The sequence below is a fragment of the Cebus imitator genome, unplaced genomic scaffold (assembly GCF_001604975.1).
Source record: "Cebus imitator isolate Cc_AM_T3 unplaced genomic scaffold, Cebus_imitator-1.0 Scaffold4, whole genome shotgun sequence".
Lineage (NCBI taxonomy): Eukaryota > Metazoa > Chordata > Mammalia > Primates > Cebidae > Cebus > Cebus imitator.
The window spans coordinates 15,715,396-15,739,588 of NW_016107319.1; the positions used below are offsets into that span (position 1 = coordinate 15,715,396).

The 24,193-nt window shown below is 37.2% G+C and overlaps 2 protein-coding genes across 2 annotated transcripts in view; one reads left to right on the top strand and one right to left on the bottom strand.

The window, feature by feature from the left end:
* The window catches only part of LRBA (LPS responsive beige-like anchor protein), a 727,560-nt gene that overhangs the window by 272,710 nt on the left and 430,657 nt on the right, over positions 1 to 24,193 (bottom strand). The window lies entirely within an intron of this gene.
* MAB21L2 (mab-21 like 2) lies at positions 18,503 to 23,781 on the top strand. Its single transcript, XM_037740720.1, has one exon. It carries the CDS (start codon positions 22,113 to 22,115, stop codon positions 23,190 to 23,192), a length of 1,080 nt encoding a protein of 359 aa, XP_037596648.1. The 5' UTR covers positions 18,503 to 22,112; the 3' UTR covers positions 23,193 to 23,781.

Below are 24,193 nucleotides of genomic sequence, written 5' to 3' on the forward strand. Positions count from 1 at the left end.
TAGAAGCTGGAAAAGGTAAGGAAACAAATTCTCCCCTAGACGCTCTAGCAGAGAATGCAGTCCTGCCAACACCTTGATTTTACTTCAGTGAGACCTGCATTAAGCCACCACCTTTGTGGAAATTTGTTACAGTAGCAACAGAAAATTATATATATTCTATTTTCTCTTCTCTTACAAAAAAGTGTAATAAATATAATTTGATCTTAAAACTTCCTCTAGTGAATCATTACAGGAATCAATTCATGTACTGAGCAAAACCCTACCAATCCCTACCTCCAAACATATATATATTCCCACATCTATGCTTTACAATAGAATATAGTTTTCGTGTAATCTTTTGACAACAGAGATGTTCTATCTATTATCTATTACTACCTTCCATCTACTGTGAATGGCTGTGCTCTCTCTACCCTCAACATCACTGATTATACATATATGTCCACTATGCTCTTTCCCCCTTAGTCTCTTCTTCAATTATTTTCTGTTATATTTGCTCACAAAGAATCTCCTGAGCTTCTTGGCTCTTGCATAAAAGACTGTCCTTAAATGTACAAGTCTAGCCAATGCCTTTTATCTTTGTCTACAAATCTACCAATCAGCATATAATATTCTGTGCATCTCAGCTCTTTCCATTGTTGCTGAGTATTCACTGGTTGTTTTCCAGGGATATCTATTCCCCTATTTGCAGTAAGCATTAAACTTTTCTTTAGAAGGTTATGTACATATTTAGCCTATCTGCTAACTTTAATGGGACAGCAGTAGAGATAACGATAGCATAGTTACACGTATACTCTCATTGCTATGGACAACTACGATAAATGGCAATATAAGGCATATTCATTTGCTCCATAGATAGACAACCTCCCCTGCCCTGCCATATATGTTTTCAGTAAATGTTTAGAGGACAGGGGATAAAGTAAGCTCCTAACCTCCTGCTATGCAAGTAATAGGAAGAAGAGAGAACTAAGCAAACAAAGTTAAGTTACATATAGTAACAGAAGAAATAATATATATTTATCCTATAATATATTTTCTAAAACCCTATCTGCATTCAAGACTTAAAGGCCTTCAAATATTTAGATAGTGCAACCATTAAACTGAGAGCTATTAGATGACAAAATTATGTCTTACTCTCTTTTGTTTCTGTGCTGCCCAGAATTAAGTCTATTTTGAAATAACGTTTCTTTTTTCTTTTTTAAATAGGGGTCTGACTCTGTTGCCCAGGCTGGAATGCAATGGTATAACCTTAGCTCACTGCAGCCTTGAACTCTTGGGCACCAGCAATCCTCTTATCTCAGCCTGTCAAGTAGCTGGGACTACAGGCATACACTATCACACCCAGCTAATTTTTAAAAATATTTTGTAGAGCCGGGCGCGGTGGCTCAAGCCTGTAATCCCAGCACTTTGGGAGGCCGAGGCAGGTGGATCACGAGGTCAGGAGATCGAGACCATCCTGGTCAACATGGTGAAACCCTGTCTCTACTAAAAATACAAAAAATTAGCTGGGCATGGTGGCACGTGCCTGTAATCCCAGCTACTCAGGAGGCTGAGGCAGGAGAATTGCCTGAACCCGGGAGACAGAGGTTGCGGTGAGCCGAGATCGCGCCATTGCACTCCAGCCTGGGTAACAAGAGCGAGACTCCGTCTCAAAAAAAAAAAAAAAAAAAAAAAAAAATATTTTGTAGAAATGGGGTTGCACCATGTTACCCAGACTGTGGTACCCTGGGCTCGAGTGATTATTCCAATTCAGCCTCCAAAACTGCTGGGATTACAGAACTAAGCCACTGCACCTGGCTGAAATGATCTTTTTATTTTTTAACCTTATGAAAAATTGGTATATGAGCCCAGGTAAGGTACATACACTTTTGTAGTCTAACAATAAGACTTACTAGTATTAGCATCACATAAGCACAAGACTAAAATATTATAGGGTTAGATTCGCTTTAAAATCTATGTTTTTAACAAATCAATAAATGTAATCCATCACATAAACAGAACCAATGACAAAAACTACATGATAATCTCAACAGATGTAGAAAAGACCTTCGATAAAATTCAAACATCCCTTTATGTTAAAAACTCTCAATAAACTAGGTACTGATGGAACATCTCAAAATAATAAGAGGTATTAATGACAAACCCATAGCCAGTATCATACCTTTGAAAACCTGCACAAGAGAGGGATGCCAACTCTCACCAATCCTATTCAACATAGTATTCAAAGTTCTGGCCAGGGCAATCAGGCAAGAAAAATAAATTGAGCATATTTGAATAGGAAGAGAGGAAGTCAAATTGTCTCGTTTGCAGATGACACGATTCTACATTTAGAAAATGCCATCATCTCAGCCCAAAAACTCCTTAAGCTGATAAGCAACTTCAGCAAAGTTTCAGGATACAAAATCCATGTGCAAAAATCACAAGCATTCCTAAACACCAATAATAGACAAGCAGAGAGACAAATCAAGAGTGAATGCCCCATTTACAATTGCTACAAAAAGAATAAAATACCTAGGAATATAACTTACAAGGGACATGAAAGGCTTCTTCAAAGAGAACTATAAACCACTGCTCATGAAAATAACAGAGGACACAAACAAATGGAAAAACATTCCACGGTCATGGATAGGAAGAATCAATATCGTGAAAATGGCCATACTGCCCAAAGTAATTTATAGATTCAATGCTATCCCCATCAAACTACCATGGACTTCACAGAATTAGAAAAAAATACTTTAAATTTCATATGGAACCAAAAAAGAGCCCACATAACCAAGACTGTCCTAAGCAAAAAGAACAAAGCTAGAGGCATCACACTACCTGACTTCAAGCTGTACTACAATACTGGTACCAAAACAGGCATATAGACCAGTAGAACAGAACAGAGACCTCAGAGATAACACCACACATCTACAATCAACTGATCTTCCACAAACTGGACAAAAACAAGCAATGGGGAAAGGATTCCCTATTTAATAAATGGTGCTGGGAAAACTACCTAGCCATATGCAGAAAATCGAAACTGGACCTCTTCCTCATGCCTTTTACAAAAATTAACTCAAGATGGATTGAAGACTTAAATATAAAACCCCAAACCATAAAATTCTAGAAGAAAATCTAGGCAATACCATTCGGAACATAGGCATGGTCAAAGACTTCATGACTAAAACACCAAAAGAAATGGGAACAAAAGCCAAAATTGGCAAATGGAATCTAAACAACTAAAGCACTTCTCTGCACAGCAAAAGAAACTAGCATCAGAGTAAACAGGTAACCTACAGAATGGGAGAAAATTTTTGCAATCTACCCATCTGACAAAGGTCTAATATCCAGAATCTATAAGGTGCTTAAACAAATTTACAAGAAAAAAACCAACCCCATCAAAAACTGGGCAAAGGCTATGAATGACACTTATCAAATGAAGACATTTATGCACTCAACAAACATATGAAAAGAAGCTCATCATCACTGATCATAAGAGAAATGCAAATCAAAACCACAATGAGATACCATCTCATGTTACTCAGAGTGGTGGTTGTTAAAAAGCCACAAAACAATAGATGCTGGCAAGTCTGTGGAGTAAAAGGAACACTTTTACACTGTTGGTGGGAATGTAAATTCGTTCAACCATTGTGAAAGACAATGTGATGATTCCCCAGTGATCTAGAACCAGAAATACCATTTGACCCAGCAATCCCATTACTAGTTACATACCCAAAGGAATATAAACCATTCTACTATAAAGACACATGCACACGTATATTTATTGCAGCACTATTCACAATAGCAAAGACATGGAACCAACCCAAATGCCCATCAATGACCGACTGGATAAAGATAACATGGTACACATACACCATGGAACACTAGGCAGCCATAAAAAAGAATGAGTTCATGTCCTTTGCCAGGACATGAATGAAACTGGAAGGGATCATTCTCAGCAAACTAACACAGGAACAGGAAACCAAAGACCACATGTTCTCACTCGTAAGTGGGAACTGAACAATGAGAACACATGGACACAGGGAGGAGAAGAGCACACATCAGGGCCTGTCATGGGATTGGGGACAAGGGGAGGGAGAGCATGAGGCCAAATACCTAATGCATGTGGGGCTTAAAACCTAGATGACATGTTGAGAGGTGCAGCAAACCACCATGCACATGTAAACCTATGTAACAAACCTGCACGTTTTGTATATTTCCTAGAACTTAAGGTAAAATATAATAAAAATAAAATAAAAAATGTGAAAAAAAATTAAACCTATGTTTTACATTGATCATACACATTGTAGATTTTATATATGTAATTAATATATGTAATGTGTTACATATGTTACTACATATAACATGTTAATATGTTACATACACATATTACATATGATTACATGTTGTTACATCATCACACATATATTACATATATTAATCACATATATTACACATATATACGTTACACATATTACATATATTAGATTTAATATGACAACTCTCCTGGCAATTCCAGCTGACAATTTCCCTGGCAAATTACAAGTTGTACATAATGGAATCCTGACTTACCTCTTTAACACATAAAAGACTTAATAAAATATGGAAAAGCTATGTCACCTAAGAGTTATTTTAAAATATTTTATAATGTGAAATACATTTATATGTATGTATATTTAAATGTACTAAAGACATGAATGAAGAAAATTAAACTCCCAAAAAGCTAACTACTATTCACATACTTTAATTTAGCTCTTTGCATTTTTTGCTCATTCATTTCAAGTTTTTCTTCATTAATATAAGTTTAACATATGTAAAATCATAGCATGGAGGCCAGGCACAGTGGCTCACACCTGTAATCCCAGCACTTCGGGAACCCAAGATAAGAGGATCACTTGAACCCGGAGTTTAAGACCAGCCTGGGCAATACAGCAAGACCCTGTCTCCACAAAAAACAAAAAAATGTAGTCATGCATGGTACATGCCTATAGTTCTAGCTATTTCAGAGGCTGAGGCAGAAAGATTGCTTCAACCCTGGAGTTTGAGGTTACTGTAACTTGCCACTGGGCTCCAGCCTGAGTGGCAAAGTAAGACTGTGTCTCTAAAAAAAATAAACATTTAAAAATCATAGCATGGAAATAACTTTGTGCTCTCATCTTTTGAAATACTTTCAATATAACCAATTTTATAACTACATAAATCTACTATTTCAATTCTCCTTTAAGAAATCTCCAAAAAAAAAAAAAAAACTCACATGGCACTTTCATGAGCTCTGAAGATTAAATTGTATCTGGATTGTATCTGAAAGAATCAAGGATATAAGATAATTGATGAATGAATAACATAGGATTTAATAAAGTACAATGTGAAATAAAGACTGATTTCAAAATAACAGTCTGTTTTAGGACTGTATTAGACTTTCTTCTAATTAGAGATTTCCAATTAAACTATTTAGGAAAAGCTATACTTTAATTTTAATCTTAAAAGTTAAAAGAAGATTAAATAACTAACTTCACAATAAAACGTATTTCACTAATACAAATAGTAATAATGACCATGACAAAAATTGTATCTAAATATTAATTGACCTTTTTATCTATATATTTTGATTGTATTTAGTTATTTATATACTTAATCAAAATATACAGACACGACTTTTAAAAATATACAGAAAGTACTTCGGCCCTCATGAAATAGAATGCCATCATCTTCCATATAAAAACTGAAATCAAATCAGAAACTGAAATTGATGTCAGTTTATTTCTGAGAGCTTAATATATTTGGTAAACTGCTTCCTCTTTGATAACACAGTGGTTTCAGTTTTGTATAAAGACTCATTATAAGCCACAATGTTTCCTAAGTATAAAATATGCAGCATTTTATTAACTCCATTTCCATCTTTCATGAACAGCATGGTATAACTACCAATCACTTTAAAACCAGATTTAAGTTTCAAGTATTTTTCATATGGTTTGCTACAAATTATTTTGGAAATTTCCTGACTATATAACATAGTTTAGACTGCAATCATTTTTGTAAAACTTACCTAAAATGATAATAACTGCTACCTGGCCCTCCATGTATTTAAAAAACAAAAACAAAAAACATGAGCCAGAGATCTCCAAATCTCTCTATATATCTGATCATGTCACAACATTTCAGAGTAGGATACCAAGATCCTCTTAGGAAAATTAATGGGAAAAAGGAAACCTTTGGAGCTTCTTGTGAAAACAAGAAAAAGTGTAAAGAAAAGGGTAGGTGATACAATGGATACCATTTAAGTTGTGGGAAGACAAAACTTACTTAAGAAACTGTCAGAGAGAACTTCAAAAGGGCATTTAAAAAAAGGCGGGGGGCGGGGGAATGGCATTGACGGAATACCAGTAAAAATTTGATGGCTTTAAAATAAACTGCCAACATCTTCACAAATTATGCTTTACTGCTTCCTCGCTTTAGCAAGGTTTCTATACAGATAGGGATAATAATAGAGTGTAAGTCATTATAGATTTGTTGAGAGGATTATGACAATTAAAGTGCTTAGCATAGTGGCTGGCACAGAATAAGAGTTCAATAAGTGGTGTGTTATTCTTATCATCTCATTTCAATTGAGTTTTGAAAGGCTTTCACATTACCTCAAGGAATATCATATTGTAAATTTGACCTTGCTGATAGAAATCTGTTGAAAAAAGAAGGGCATCAAATTTACTACTCTATAGGCATTTATTTAGCATGTACTATGTACCTAGGCATGTAGTGGTACCAAGTAAATAACTTGATATCTGCCTTGCAATAACTTGTCACATTAGTAGATTAACAAAGGGAGAGGAATACATCAATAACAAGATAGAAGAAAGAACAAAAACAACAATATATTAATGTGTTTAAGATCACTGGTAACTGAAACATCAGTTCAAAGGGAGTTCTTGCCAGGCACTGTGTCTCACACCTGTAATCCCAGCACTTTGGAAGGCTGAGGCAGGAGAAATGCTTGAGTCCAGGAGTTCAAGACCAGTCTAGCCAACATAGTGAGACCCTGTCTCTACAATAAATAAATAAATAATCATTTTTTTTAAAAAACAAAACAAAATCAAAGAGAGCTCTGTGTGTGGCATCTCATGATAGATGTAAGCAAGCTATCCCGGAAAGTTAAAGCCTTCAGATTGGGGCCAATGGGAAACAAAGTTGATTAGGTGGGGTTTTAAGGATTTTAAAGCACGATGGCATAATGAAAAGGTGTTTTATTCTATTCCTCTAAGTAAATATCTGCCAAGGAAACTAGAATACAAGCATGCATTTTTATTTATTTTTTTTTTTTTTTTTTTTTTTTTTTTTTTTTTTTTTTTTTTGAGACCAAGTCTTGCTCTGTTGCCCAGGCTGGAGTGCCGTGGCAGGATCTTGGCTTACTGCAACCTCTGCCTTCTGGGTAATTTTCCTACCTCAGCCTCCTGAGTAGCTGGGACTACAGGCACATCCCACCACACTGGGCTGATTTTTAGGGTTTTTAGTAGAGATGGAGTTTCACCATGTTAGCCAGGATGGTCTCCATCTCCTGACCTCATTATCAGCCTGCCTCAGCCTCCCCAAAGTGCTGGAATTACAGGCGTGAGGAACCACGCCTGGCCTTTAAACATGTATTTAATAAAATCATTTAATTATTAAACCACTGAAAAATTTCCCTTCTTTCTTTTATTCCCTCCTTCTTTCCATAAATATTTATTGACTATCTACCATATAGCAGGCAGCATGTAAGTGGTGGTAAAAAGAAAACATTAAGATGAGGACTGTACCTGATTTGAGGAGGAAAACTTTAGTGCAAATAATCCCAAAGAAAATTAACCAAGATTATTTTATCAGCACTGTACTTGCACTTTATTTTCATTTAAGTAGGTTAGGTAGACTGTTTTCTTATTACAACTTAAAATTTTTAAAGTTTCAAGATTGTATGAAATTAACATATTTCATTTTAGATATATATTCATACCAAAAGCACTTTCAAACTCCATCCCCAAAGCTCTACTCACTTAAATTAGTATTCCAGACCTACACATGAGCACTCAGTTTTTAAATGTCCTACAATTTTGTCAGATGCCAGAAAACAACAAAAAAAAATTAGCCCTGGTTGGAAAAAGAGAAAGCCAGGATAATTTAGAGGTAGATTTGGGTCAGAAGACTACAACTAGCTTCTACAAGGAAATCCAAGAGTTATAAAAGCATGTAATCTTGGACAAGAGCCCCAACCTCCCCAAGTCTCAGTTCCTTCATCAGCAAAATGGTGATACTAACCACCTCAAGGGGTTGTTGTAAAAATCTATGAGTTAACATAGATAAAATAGTTAGAACATTGTTTGTCATGTAGTAAACGTTTCATATGTGCTATTATTTTTGTAGATGCATCTTTCCAATATCTGGTTGGTGAACAATATACCCTAATCAAAAGTAAATAGTTCTAAAGGGTCTTCAGAAGTAACACAATAGAAGGACAAGCAGGTAGTTGAAGAATTGTATTAGAATAGTGACCTAAGTGTGTTTAAGAAACAAGAGGTAAAGCAGAGGTCACGACATGTGTTTAACTTTAAATAAATATATGAAACAAGGAAAATTATATTCTAGGTTTAAAAATTGTAAATAACTTTTTATTGCTTTACATTGTCCAAACAAAAGCTGTATTAATAACAAACAGAGTATACTTCAGAATCGGAGTCCCTTCAATGATTTGTTCAGCTTGCATAAGTCACAACTGATTGGACACAGTCCCTGTGGGCTTGCCATTTCATCCAGACTGGACGGTTCATTAGTCATAATTACTATAACTGTACAGCAGAGACTGCAGTTTTATCTCATCATACATCTTTGATCAAGCTGCCTCAATTCTGCTTCATCAGCATATGAAGTTACATTATTGGAGCCTTTTATTTTCCAATTGGTAATTAACACAGATTATGCTTTTTATCAAAACATGTATTTTGTCTTCACATTTAACAGTGAGGGCCCAGATCTGACCACCATTTGACCTCTAAAATTTCTACCACCTAAACACCATGAATCATAAACTGAAATTCAGAGTACCACAGAGAAAATTAAACAAAGAACTGACCTGTGTTAAAAAGCATAAGATGGCTGCACTTATCTAAATTGAGACTAACCATATTTGCTGAAGCTTCTCATTAAACATTAAATCACACACCAGAAGAACACATCATACATATTTATTGTTTTGCACTGTCACTTTCAAAATACTCATACCACAATTAGTGTTTCTCTCAAACTATAAGCTACAGAAAGAAATTTCCCATGAAGCTTGAAGACAAAGTAATGCAAAAGATGGTTCAAGAAGGTTAAAGAACAGATGGATAATAGATTTCACTGAATACTAAAGCATAACTCACTTCAGAAAAGAAAATGTTGCCAAAACATAGTTCAAATGTAAAATACTGAATGAAATTGATGTGTCAGGAATTTTTTTCTTCCAAGTTCCTTTGGAGAACAATAGGAGACTAAAAGCCCTGTCTCACTACTTTTGCATCTCACTATTTTCATGTGTAAAGTGTCCCCACTGTAGCCTGCATGAACAATCATAATCGACAGTTACATGTAGGCACTGAGGCTGCAAAAATCCCAGAGTAATTAGTGTTGTCTGAATGCAATGACATCTGTGTTCTCATGGTTCTCGAGACATGTCAGGCCAATAAGATGTATATGAAAAAATATGACAAGCATTGCAAATGCCCTTCTGAAAGGTCTTATACTTTAGGGAAAAGCTGAAGAAATAACACATGTCATCTTCTTTTTGTAAGCAATCTATTTAAGATTAAAAGATCTAGAAAGATCTTTTGAGTCATTCACTCTCATTTTATTAACTATAAAGCATTTGTTGAGAATATAGCAAAAGGGTATGAAAAAAATCTGTTGTAAGTTGGCTTCTTTTTAAAACTTTCTCAGCACATATCATTCTGTGCAGTGCAATGTATGTGCCCATTGCTGTAAGTGACAAAACAGGGGGCATATCTTATTAACATTCCTTGGTTTCTTTACCTTTTAATTTAAAAAATTACCTCTTAGTACTAGACATAAAATAGTTGAAAATTTGTGGCTAAATGCCTTAGAATTACGTTTGTATTTTTCTAATAATACAGACTGTCAAACTGACTGCATTAAAAAGTCTTTGTTTTAAGATACCTAATGCTTTTGCTTACTGATGCCTATTGCTGAGCCCTCTCCTGCTATATGCTGTAGCAGTATGTTTGAGCATGCACTTGCTCCAAGAAAGACATTAGTCATCATTAACAGAAGCACTGACACCAAATCTAAGTGCCTCTCCACAATGACCAAGTGGCAATCATCTTTCTCTTACACTGTCACTGCTGATTAGGATTTTCTTTCATGAAAATTTAATTTGTCCCCCTTACTGCAGCTTTCTTTTTTCATTCCTGAAAAAGCATGAATATTCAGGAATGATTATAGATAAAGCAAAGAAGCTCTACCTATAATATAGCTAATGATACAGAGATTACAAGATTCTCAGGTACATCTTTCCTCTAACCCAGCAGAAAAACACAGATTAAATCAGTGATTAATAAACAGCAGAAAAAAAAATTCTGAAAGGAATATTGCTTTAAGAATCTGTAAGCCTCAAACGGTAACTAATTCAAGGGATCCAAATAAGACTTTCCTAAATATTAACATAATGCCAAAGCTTCTTTAAAACTAAGACAACAACATAGTAGCCATCTTTCACAAGGTTTCAAGTTTTTATTCTCCGTTTTGTAAACAAAAAGACAGGGGCATTCGCACAGAAAGTCACTGTAAACTGAAGAAAACACTTAAGCAGTCATACCTTTAGCATGAATTAACCTATTGGTTAGTTGTTTTTGTTTTTAAAGAAATTTTCAGTTCCACTGGACAAATGAAAATGATTCATGTGGCCAAGCAGGGTACTCTACAGCTAGATGATACTACAGACAAACTCTGGTTCTGTACAATATCACAATGTTAAACAAGATATCATAGCAATAAGTTATTTAAGGAAGTTTTTAAAAACATTTACTTTTCTGTTTTATTTCAATCTGTTTAAAGTGTTTTTTTTTTTTTTCAATGTAAGCATGTGATAGTTTGCAAGGGTCCTGGTACAACCCAAACTCCCACTTCTAGTTATAAATATTATCATCTCTTCATATTAATTAGATATTTTAACAAAATAGAGATTGGTTTAAATTTAAAATGTCTTGAAATTATTTTATATCCCTTTTAGAATGTGTGTATTTTTAGTCAAAACCTGTAACACTTTTGTGTTTACATGAGTATAAACTATATCTTCTTTAAATATAAATAACCACATGAAATGCTGTGAAAGCAAAAATCAACATTATTTCTTTGTAAATCAGAAGCAACTATAATTCATTAAACTTTAGTCATCAAATGCTCCTTCTACTATTTTATTGTGAAAAAATTACAAAACAAATTTGAAGGTTAAATAGCAACTGTTTAGCGGCTTTTACAAATGGTTCAAGATTTTTTTTCTTTTTTGTTTCTACTGAAAATTGGTCTGCAGTTAAAATATGTAGGAGGAGATTAGGAATTAAAATGGATTTTAAGAGGCAATTTCTAACTATTGAACTTTTATAACAGAAGTATCTTTGATTAAATAAGGAGCTAGTCTAAAATAAAAGCAAAACTATACCATAACAACCCAACTTATTATCTTTGCAGAATGCATTTACAAATGATTGGCTCATTTTTTATCGTTAGCTAACTAAGTAAATATGCCTCTTAAATTCTCAAACATTTAAAATTCTGATTCTCACAGCTGCACAGACTCATCCAAATCAAAAGTTTAAAAAGTTACAATATAATTACTGACTCCATTGCTAGATCTAGTCAAGTTCAAGGAAAGAAGTTTAGTTCTGTAACTTCCACTCCTCAACCTAAACCTCCAAGTCACTTGTCAGTTAAAGGTTGGGCGATTTATTGACCGCCTCTGGATGCATACTGTCAGTGCTAAAGGAAATATGAGGGAGGGTTGTCACTACTGTTCTGGAGCTCATTGATAATGACATACCTGCCTCTGTCACCCATTACCCATACTACAAACTACTTAGACCTAACTGAAAAATCAATAGCCTACTTGCACTGGTTCCTGTGGCTGCCTCCTTTGATTGTCAGCTCCTGTCTAGGGTCAGCACTTACATGAAAGGGGCTGTGACTGCCTGATGCTTTCAGGACAACCTAACGATATGAAACTAGCCAACAGAACAGTAAATTCTGTCTCCCTGCCCTCCTCATCAATTAGGCTTTGACTAGGCTTGCCTGTAGAAACCTGACCTTTTAAGTTTAGGTGAATATGGACTAGCTGAACACACCATTGCCCTCAGCACTGAGCCAGGAAATCTACTGACAGGTTAAACAAAACAGAAGGTTGTAACTGTCATAATTTGCATTGCACTTTCACGCCAACAAGGGTGTTATCAGTAGGGGCAAGCCCTGGAACACACAACTCCAGCACCCTTAAGCCACGCTACTCATAAATTTTCAAGTGAAGTGAGATAAAACATAAATTCACAAATAGCAGTGCATTTCTCCTCTTTCAGACTTTTAGATTTGCACTTTGCAAACCCACAGAGTGCCCATCAACAAGTCTTGTTGGTCACCTGGCACTCCTATTGTAACTAATGAGAGACTTCCAATGACCATAACACAGAAGTAAAAATAACTATGCCCATTTAAAACCTATTTTAGAGAGAGGATATTATATACCAGATAGACTGACTGATATATATCTCAAAATGAGAACAATTAGATGCCAATATGTTATCTTTTCTTGCCTCAATTCACTCCCTCCAAAAGTATCCACAAGCTTAGACAAATAAGAAGTTATCACATAAGTGGAAGGAGGTGTTGAAATTATTTCCTACCATGCTACTCTGATATAGCATCTTTTACAGTTTGAGGGAAAACTAAGAACATCTGTAAAATAAAAGATGTTAACACTTTCATGCATGTCAGATCTTCTGATGAAAACAAGTGAAAAGCATGATAAAGCAGTATAAAAACTTTCCTTTCTTTAGTGACTCGTGTTTTGAAAACCACTTCCCTGCTTAGATCTATCTTTTAACACAGTATGAACTTGGTAATATCATAGTTGCTTAGCACAATGTCATTTCTCTAAAGAGAAGACCAATAATTTCTTTCTCTTTTTTTTATTAAGCTAATTGTGAATGGGAACTTACTTTGGCTTCAAGAACTAATATTTACATAATATTCAATCTCCATAAAAATGTCAGAAACACTGATAGTCCATTAAATATTTTGGGGGAAAAACACATCTTGTTTATACATTTAAACATATATTATTTTTCTATATACAGAAATACATACTGCACTTTTGTAATTTTGATTCACCTCCTATCAAGCAATAATTAGTGTGCTCAGAATTTTTCCCAAGTTGCTACTTCAATGTCCCTCACAGTTGTCTCCAAACTATATTTTGCAATTTTTTTCCATAAATCTAAAATATCTATAAGCTTATTCTTGTCTAGGAGTTTTTCATGTTAAAAACTTTCATATACCTATGTTAGTGCAGCACTGAAAGCCTAAACATTTGCGGAAAGATTTCTGATTGAAATAAACTAATAAAGATGTCAATGACTTTAGTCATGTAATAGTGGAAATTTTCAGACTTTTTTATCTAGAAGAGATAGAAACCATTACCTAGTCCAAGCCCCTCATTTAACAATTGAGAAAATAATGGGTGAAGATAGTGACTTCATCAAAGTCACCCAGATAACCAAGCCAGGACAAAAATTTGGGGCTTTTTGTTTCCTAGACTGATACTTTGCTGATACTCTCACACTATCTCCTTTTATCCATCCAGGTAAACTGGATAGCAAGCACCTTATATTTACAAAAACACATAGATTTGTATCATTCATTTTTAATGTATGTAATTTATAGAAAGTTTTTATTTGCAGAAAAGATTAGGTGATTTGTAAAGCATTTAACCAAAAAGTTGCTGTAGAACAAATATTAGAAATAGAAGACCCAATTAAGTAAGGTTGGAATCCTTTGCTGATCTAATATGATGATTAACTAAGCATCTGGTCATCTTTCTGCTCCTCTGTGTGTACATAGCTGATAGCAAAGTGAAAGGGTATGGATAGTGTCTGATCCCAGCAAGCAAATCATTTGAAAACAGTCACAGCTACAGATCAAAGATTTTCTACTTAATCTGGTTAGATTGAAACCTACTAACCTCGATTTTAAACATAATTACCTACACACCAAATCAGTCAGAAAATAAGAGCATGACTCTTTATGTTCCAAAGATAATAAGAGAAGGTAGGAAGAAAAAATTCAGGAAAGAGACTGGTAGAACCTTGATATTCATAGGCCAAGACAGCTGTTTTATATCTAGCTTTATTTGAGATGGGTAAAGTTTCCATTCCTTAGATCATTAAATATTATTTCATTTATACTGCACAGATGTCTTCTATACAAAGATTGCAGTCAATGAAGAATTTTTTTGTTGTTTTTTAACCACTACAAGCAATCAGAGAAACCTCTCTGCAAATCACTTTTACACTAATTCATAACATTTGAAGGATGGGGCAAGTTAGATTTTTAACATTTCCATTAAAAATAACACAAAGTCCAATACATTTTTAAATAAAATGTTTAAAATGGCTACTTTTCCTAAAGTAAAACAAAAACCTATCCAGACGATATGCTTAACTAATAATTTTAAACACAGGCGCACAAAATGTCTTATATGACCTGAAAGAAGTAGAACGTAATGCCAAATATTATATTCTGAACTAAGTACAGCTCAATAATAGTATAATCTACATCTCTAATTTCACTCATCTGTTTCGTTAATGTCTGGCACTGATCACAAAAGAAAGTAGAAAGGGAGTGGGGATGGCTATAATATCCTAAGAAACATACTCTACACAATGTGAGTCAATAACATCATCTTCATAAACAAAAGCGATCGCATCTTCTTGAAACCATAAGATCAGCTTTCAATTTTCTTTAGCATTTAAATTATTGTCTGATCCCAGTTTTTCTGTCTAACTTCTGCAAATGATATTAAAGGTCAGCAAAATTTGGTACTTCAGGTGGAAAAGTCACAAAGAATAATCCACAAATTATACATTCATTTCTTAAAGTTAACAGTTGGCTCTACCAAATATACCCTTTTATCTCAAGATTATAGTGACTTATGAAAGCCAAAGTTATTCGGCAGGTAAAATTTAATATTTGCCTAATAGTACATTAATAAATTCAAACTTTTTCAAAAAAGGAGGAGGGGAGAGAAAAAGAAGAAAGGATGGAACAAGAAAGAATAGGAAAAGAAATTTTTTTTTTTAAATTTGCTCCAGCTTTTCAGAACTGCTTAACTACATATGTAAACAAAAGAATAGTTGTTACAACTCAAAAATGTATACATTTAAAGTGAGAAAAAGATACATGATTTCTCCGGAAGGTCAAAAGACATATACCAATATAAGCGAGAATACAGAAAGTTCAATGAAACATTCTAAAACACACTTGCTGAATTAACTTGGATGTTAACATTTCACATCCTAGCTCAATAATATAATGGTATTTACTCCTCAGTCAGGCTAAAAACTGCTTACTTCCATTTTCCTGAGCACAAGTTCCTTACTCTATCATTGTATATTTTTAGTTACATCAAATTATGTATAGTTTAATAAAGTACTCACTTATGCAGTTGCTATTCAACTTGGGGAAAAACCCTAATATGTAGCATTGTCTCAATTTTCTCATCCCACTATATAATACAAGAATTATATTTGTAAAAATCTAATACGTAACAAACATCTCTAATCGTATATATTTTCTAAGGCAATCCAAACAAATTTAAAAGGCCCACAAAAAACACTCATCAAAAGTACATAAAAGTATTTTATTTTTCAGTGCAGTTTCATAAGCTTACTATACAAAATTAAAGCTATTGCTTTTACCTGACATAAAATTAACTGAAGTTCAAACGGTTCGAATGAGAACAATACCCTTGGGTTACTAATCAAAGAGGGTAAAAAAAAAATGTTTAGTTTTATTTTTTAAAGGCTCTTTTATGAGGGGGGAAGAATAACTTGTTTCAACTGCATGCTTGACCATATAAAATTATTAATAGGCACTATGGTGAACTGTTCAAGGCAAACATTCTATTACTGGTTATTTTAGATTGATTCCAGAATAATAATTACCAATAGCTTAGAAACAGTCTCCATGACACTTTGGAGTTTTAGAAAATTAAATCCTTTGACAGAGAATGAAAGAGAATGTAGTTTTACTTTGACTTATCATGTGGATAGTATAATCTTGATTGTCATTAACATATATTTAAATATAATTACTTCAATAAAATTTCATCAACTAGAACACACTAACAAATCATGTCTGGGTTATTTACTTTTGTTTTTAGTTAAATAATTTTAAATTCAGGGAAATTAATAGTATTTTATTTCCTCATTTATAATTTGACCACAAATAAAAATGAATTTTTATTTTCAAAAAACAAGCATTTTAATAAATATGTAGAATGATTAAGTGTCTAAGAACTAAAAATTTAGCAACCACACAGATGTTTTAAAGTTAGATTTTAGAGGATAAGAGTACATACCAGTAAACATGTTGTCCTTTGTTTTCAAAAAGTATAAATCCTCAGAGATACATTCTTAAGTCAATAATCTGATTTTTTTGAAAGCTTCTAAAATGTTTTCCATAAAATAAAATCATGTATTCTAAAATTTGAGTACTCTTTGGTAAAGATTATTGAGATACTATATAGTATTTTCGCAGATAATAAAATAACAGATATATTTTAAGTCTTGCCAACATGATAAAGTAAAAAAATGTACTAATGTTAACTCAGTAAATTCATTTTTAAGTTAATATCAGCAAAAAATAAAACAGTTTAAGAATTTTGTATTCTCTGGAAACATAAACAGGATTATAACTGTCAGAATACAGAAGCACTGACTTCAGCCATTAGTTTGATTTTGCTCCTGAGAAACACAACATGAACTATCGAATCATTTCTTTTCAAATCCATACATTCCCTGCAGCAGTTCAAGCTTCATCAACAGTGCAAGAATGTATAAAAATGACAGGCGAAGGGCATTAGGTTTTTTTCTTCCATACCGTTTTCTTATAAATGGAAGACAGGATTCTTTCTCAAAGCACTTAAGCTCAAGCTTAGTCAATGCTGAAGGAAAATATAACTGAATTCTCTATGCAAAAAAGTATGCCAATTGGATTATTTATTGCTTTTCAAGAAAATGTTGATGAAATCTAATACTGTATTATCTTAGAACAAAACATTGTAAGGTTAGCATTCTAGCTAGCTTAATTATTCATTATTCTTCCATTGGAAATATTTTCACTTTTTAAAGTATTCTGTCAACTTATCACCTTATTTTAGCACCAGAGTTTTCAGTTTTGCTTCTGATTTTAATCCTAAAAATGTCCCTAAAATATGCTCATTGTCTCTTGAAAATGTATTTCTACAAAGTTAATTTTTTGTTTCCAAGTTTCTGCATACATAAAGGTTCATCGAAATGGGAAATTCCATTAATAATTAAAAGTTCATTTAGCTATGATAAGTAAAAATAGGATGTAATGAGTAATCTGCCTATTTTCACGGACTTTAAACATTCATATTGCTATAAAACTAGCACAGTAATTACTACAACCTGACTCTTTTTTTTTTTAAAGAAATTGGGAAACTTTCAGTTTTAAACATTCACATATTTTAGTTTGTAGTAACCAAAAAATGTCCACTTCAGTATTTCACCTACATTCTTTATGTTCCTAATGTAATGAGGCGAGAGGTAAAGCCTAGAGAAGTCTGAAGGTTATGTACTACCCAAAATTCAAAACGAAAATTCAAATCACACCCTGAATGTCCTTCTTCCCCTTTTAGGAATGTCCTGCAGCCAGCCCAGCACCACAGCTCTGGGCAGAAGCATGCTGATGTTGGCACTGCCTAAGCCAAACAAACAAGATGTTTAACAGTCAAATAAAATGTCCTGCAGCCTCCCTAATGAATTTGTCAAGGACCATCAGATTTCGCACCCCCTCCTTTGCCTCATTAACTCAAGTATGATGAGACGGATTATAACAAGAGAATACAGATGAATCGGTCTGAAGACCTGAAGTGGCTTTTAGCCTCTAGAGTTTCTTTCTCTCACTTGGTCCCCTTTAATAGAACATAGTATCTCCTGCAGAAGGAGCTGCCACTTCGTTTTAATACACCATCAAGGAGCTGCTGATGGACTTCTATACTAACATACATAAAAGCAGAGGTGACAGGGGCTCTTCAATTACAGCCTCCTCGGATACCGTTTCCCCCTTCAATTATTCAACCAGAGGAAGAGAGGACCGCAAACGCACAGCTGAAGCTGCTCTTAGAGCAGAGGCAGCCAGAGTGAGTTGGGGTGGGGGAGGGGGGAGAAAGAGAACCAGCAAGAGGGAGCATTATTTGCTGGAAGTGTTTAAGTTTATTGCTCAAATGATGTTTCTAATTAGTACCACGGCCATAAATTAAAGTCGCCTTTGTTTAACTGATTTATTATTTACTACAGCATCTACCTAAGACAGGGTAAATTGGTAATGAATTGTTTTTAAATCAAAACATTTGTAACGTTTTATCATCCTCCGGCCTCTGTATGTAAAAGTGGAGAAGCGTGGGGACAAGGATGCGAGAAAACTTAACCGAGCTTGACAGAGCCGCGAATGGAGGTGCAGCTGGGTGTCCGGCGAGTGGGTAGCACGAAGGTCCGCGCTGCCTGGGCCGCCCCACCCGAGAGGAGAGGACGCGGGACTGGCAGCGCGGCGGCGGAGTCCTGCGGACCAACTCCTCCACCCCCGAGGCGGTTTGCAAACACTCTCGGAAGCGCAGCGGGCCAGGCCATTCTCGAGCCAGAGGCTACGACGAAGCGACCACCTCGAGAGTGGGGAGGGAAAGCTCCGCACCCTCAATCCCCAGCACCAGTCTCCGCCCAGTAACTGCCCTCGGAGAAGCCGCCTCGGAGCCCCTCCCGGCCAGTCGCGCTCTCCCGGCAGCGCAGTACCCTCCGGCCCAGGGAGTTCCCAGAGCGCCAGCGTGGCCTCGCAGGTTAGAGCCGGGCTCCCACACGCGCCAATCCAGAGGGCGCGAGGTCCCCTGGATCTTCAGGCGGCGAGGCGTTCCGGGACGCAAGCAGCCCCCCTGGAGAAGCCTGGAGGCCAAGTCGCCCAAGTCTCCGCCACTCCAGGGAAGTTAACTAAAGCTCTGCAATCCGAGAGTCGCGCGGACGCTTACTTCTGACTGTTCTCCCTAATCCCTGTAAGACAAACCCTAAGCAACAAATCCGAGATAGTTTTTTTAAGCAAATATTCTTTGGAAAGGGATTTATAGCCACGAGAGAGGAAGAGTGACAAACTGCCTGTGGTCCGCACCACGTATGTAAGAAAGAACCAAAAGGTCCAAGTGTCTGATACCAAGTAGATGGAAAGAAATTAACTTCCCTATGCAATTCAATTCAGTTTTCACCCGGCCGGACTTTAAGAGGGTAGTCAGGCCCTCCCAAGGGATTTTGAAAAAAACCGAACTACCAGGCTTCTACAACGAAGTTTTCACCCAAATAGACTCACAGATTTTTATTTTTATCTCATAACCCAGGGCTTGGATATAACCTCCCAAATCACACTAAAAATAATCACATCTATCTGACATACGTTAAAAAGATTCAGAATCCAGACATCTTAGGTTCATACATAAACCCACAGTATTAACCAAATCAGAAACGACGTTCTAGCTTTTTTTTTTTCCACCCAAAAGTACAGAAAGGCTACAGTGGGTACAGCTCGTTAAGGATAATACATATACTAAAGGCACATGCATGCCTTTCATTGAAATGCCGAGGGAGGAGTGAAGCCATCTGTGTAATCAATAACAGGATACTTACAGATTTTTGTGGCAGTGAAGTATTTTAAAAGCGAGAGCCAATTATGAAAATAAAATCATTTTACAAATGAAACTGTACCGCCTCAGAATACATTCATAATTAGATTTGTAACAGTAACATTTTAAGAAAACTTTAGGTTAACATTTACGTCCCTTGTTTTTCATTAAGTTTGAAACAATTTTAGTAGCTTATGTTAAAAGTATATCCTACTAAGTTCTACATATAAATTTGCACCGTTTCTTACAACTTAGACATTTTCTCTCTCATAACTGGTTAATTCTTGTAACGATAAAATAATGGTATTAAATATATGCGAATCTTAATTCTGAAACAATTATCAAACAAGGTGCTTGGACTCGTTTTTGCCCTGCCCTGTTTTACAACAGCATATCGAAATTACTAAGAAGAGATTTATGTTCATAAACCCTCACCTTATATCCATTCCAAACCCCCACTGGTGCACATATACAGCAATTGCTATAGTTCTTGGCAACAATGGGAGGGGAGGGGAAGAAAGGGAGGAAGACTTTAAAGGAGGAAGAGAATTGGAAAAATTAGGTCCTTTTCCAGATTCCCCTTTCTCCTCCCATTTGCCTTCAAGCCAAAGTAATTTTGTTACAGTTTGCACCTTCTCCTACCCAATGTTGATAGAATCATTAACATTAAAAAAGTGAACCTTTCTGAACCACTGCTACTCTCCCTCGCGTTATTCCAGCCATCTCCAGGAGAGTCCCTTCTATATAAACTCCTTTTCTTCTTTGCTACTGATAAGAGAGGAGGATAAAGAAGAAGGGCTGTAAAATGTGTGCAAGCATTTGATTTCCATTATCTCCTCCTATTTTCTTACTTCTCTCTTTACCCCCTTTCTTTATCAAGTGCAGTGGTGGCTGCTACCGTTCGCCAAGCGTGCCTGTCTTCTCTCTCGGATTGGCTAAAGCACTGACAGCTCGGATAGCGATTGTAGGAGCTGAAGCTCCACCCCTCATGATGGCCCTGGGACCATTCATAAACTAAATAACTCCAGGAAACAGCGAGGGAAGAAGAAAGAGAGAGGGAGAAAGAGAGGGACAGAGAGAGAGAGAGAGAGAGAGAGAGAGAGGAGGAGGAGGAGGAGAGAGAGGAGCAGCACGAGGGAGGGGGAGGGGGAGGGGGAGAGAAGCAGGGGGAGACGGGGGCGAGAAAGAGGTCGGAGAGGAGAGGCGGGGGAGAGACGACTCAAAGTGGAATCTGTACAAGCAACCTAGAGGAGGACAAGGAAAACCTTGAATCGTTATAGCTACACCCCAGATGCAACGCAAGCAACGACTTCGTCACACTAAAACGGATTTTGTGAGGGCCAAAAGTATAAATTACGAAGCAGAAATGATTATCAAACAACTTCCAGCGGTTTGCACCTAAAGAAATACAAGAAGAATCCACTACAAACAAACAAACCCAGTCCAAACAACGCCTCCAGTAGGAAAAGAGGAAAACTGCGACAACACGACCCCCAAGAAGAGAGGAGACCAACACGCTGAGACTGCGGGGTGTCAGCAAACCTCCAAGTGCACGGCGGACTGAGTTGCACTTCGCAGCTCCCTGGACATTAATTACCTCCTGCACCTTCCATTTGCGGGAGGGTGAGGAAGAAGGTACTCACCTACACTGAGCGAAGAAGTCGTACCAGCGTGGAAGAGAAGTTTAAGAATGAACCACTGAATGTTTCGCTTTTATTTTTAAATTTACTTTGGCACTTAAAAAACTTCATTTCCAGGTTTCTAGGCAATCTCGGCTACAGACATCTAAGCCTAACCTTTTGGTATCCTGAGGTTTTTTTCTCTGTCCTCCTTCCTCACCCCCACCCCGCTGCTCTCGCACAAGGTCATCTTTACATACCAAGAGAAAGTAAAAAGGTCCCAGGAGGTACTTTTCTTTTTAGAAAATCACCTTTTTCCCCCTTAATTTTTCTGCAGAAGAAAAAAGCTTTTGAAAGAGGGAAAAGGAAAAAACAAGCCGGCAGCCGTATCAGCCGGTCAGCCCAGGTGGAAAACGAGAGTGAAAGTGGGGCTTAACGGGTAGCGCACCGCCTCTTTCGAAAGCCGCTGGGCCACCACCAGTGCCTGAGCCTTGGATCCCTCAACGTATTGCGAGACGCCGGTGTATAGCCCGGACCTGTGCCCCAACATGATCGCCGCTCAGGCCAAGCTGGTTTACCAGCTCAATAAATACTACACTGAGCGCTGCCAGGCGCGCAAGGCGGCCATCGCCAAAACCATTCGAGAGGTCTGTAAGGTGGTCTCGGACGTGCTCAAGGAAGTGGAGGTGCAGGAGCCTCGCTTCATCAGCTCCTTGAGCGAGATCGATGCCCGCTACGAAGGGCTTGAGGTCATCTCGCCCACCGAATTTGAGGTGGTGCTCTACCTAAACCAGATGGGCGTCTTCAACTTCGTGGACGACGGCTCGCTGCCCGGCTGCGCGGTGCTCAAACTGAGCGATGGGCGGAAGCGGAGCATGTCTCTCTGGGTCGAGTTCATCACGGCTTCGGGCTATCTCTCAGCGCGTAAGATCCGCTCACGTTTCCAGACGCTGGTGGCTCAGGCAGTGGACAAGTGCAGCTATCGGGATGTGGTCAAGATGATCGCGGACACCAGCGAGGTCAAGTTGCGCATCAGGGAGCGCTACGTGGTGCAAATCACACCGGCGTTCAAGTGCACCGGGATCTGGCCTCGAAGCGCGGCACAGTGGCCTATGCCCCACATCCCCTGGCCTGGCCCCAATCGGGTGGCCGAGGTCAAGGCCGAAGGGTTCAACTTGCTCTCGAAGGAGTGCTACTCGCTAACCGGCAAGCAGAGCTCGGCGGAGAGCGACGCCTGGGTGCTACAGTTCGGGGAGGCGGAGAACCGCCTGCTGATGGGCGGCTGCCGAAACAAGTGCCTCTCGGTGCTGAAGACTCTGCGGGACCGCCACCTGGAGCTGCCCGGCCAGCCGCTCAATAACTACCACATGAAGACGCTGCTGCTGTACGAGTGCGAGAAACACCCGCGAGAAACGGACTGGGACGAGTCGTGTCTGGGCGACCGGCTCAACGGCATCCTGCTGCAGCTCATCTCCTGCCTGCAGTGCCGCCGCTGCCCTCACTACTTTCTGCCCAACCTCGACCTCTTTCAGGGCAAGCCCCATTCTGCCCTGGAGAGCGCTGCCAAGCAGACCTGGAGGTTGGCCAGGGAAATTCTCACCAATCCCAAAAGCCTGGACAAACTATAGGGTGCTGGGGACTGCTTGAAAAGCGACACAAACGGGCGTGCTCTCTCAGACACACAACACACAACTCAGCGATTAACAGCAGAAACTCTGGACACAAACTTTTATGTAAGTCACCTGAAACAAACAGGAATCAGGCAGAAGACCTTCGTTAATTAAGAAGCAAACAAAAAGAGAGCAACCCAACCAAAACAAATCACATTCTTGCACAAAATGATCGTTTTCTTCCAAACAATGTGAATTTAAAAGGTCACACAAAAGAAGCAATCGGGCTGTGCCACCACAAAATGAAACCCAAGGTACATTTTCAAATCAATGTATAGTAGTTTCTCCCTTTTCCTTCTTTCCCCCATCCTTTTTCTCTCCACCTCCCCCTCCCATTTCGTTTTATTTTTGGTTGCCTGAATGTTGTCACCAAGTGAAAAAATTATTTAACTATATGTAAAATTTCTCTTTTAAAAAAAGTTTTACTGATGTTAAACGTATCTCAGTGCCAATGTCAGATTGTGCCCCTCCCTCTCCTGCACCTCTACCCTCACCCTGAGCCGTCTTGTTGAAAACAGTAATAAAAACATTACTTTACATTGTAATTGACTGTTTGTGGATTGTTCTTAAATGAAGGCAGGTGAGATCACAGTTCATAATTTGCAATGTAAAGATGTGAACTCGAGGAACCAAATGCAAGAAGCTCCCATTTGAACTGACTTGCAAAATTTAAAATACAGCACATTATGCAGAATTGACTGTACAAGTTCCCACCCCAATCCTTAGAAAATAGAAAACATTAATTTTACTCAACTGTAATATATATATTTGTTCTGTAGATGTTAAGATTAAAGGTAACATCTACTTTGAATTTGGGGGAGAAAGTATGAAAAAGATTTTGATCCTAATTTTTAAAGTAGAAAAAAACTTTTTCACGTTAAAAATTAAGAGATGACCTTTCTTATGCCATAATTTCAAAAAATCCAATCTGAATCCGATATACAAAGGAAATATTTATG

Bases quoted from the DNA above. Each gene is read 5' to 3' on its own strand.
- MAB21L2 (XM_037740720.1), top strand. From the start codon at position 22,113: ATGATCGCCGCTCAGGCCAAGCTGGTTTACCAGCTCAATAAATACTAC.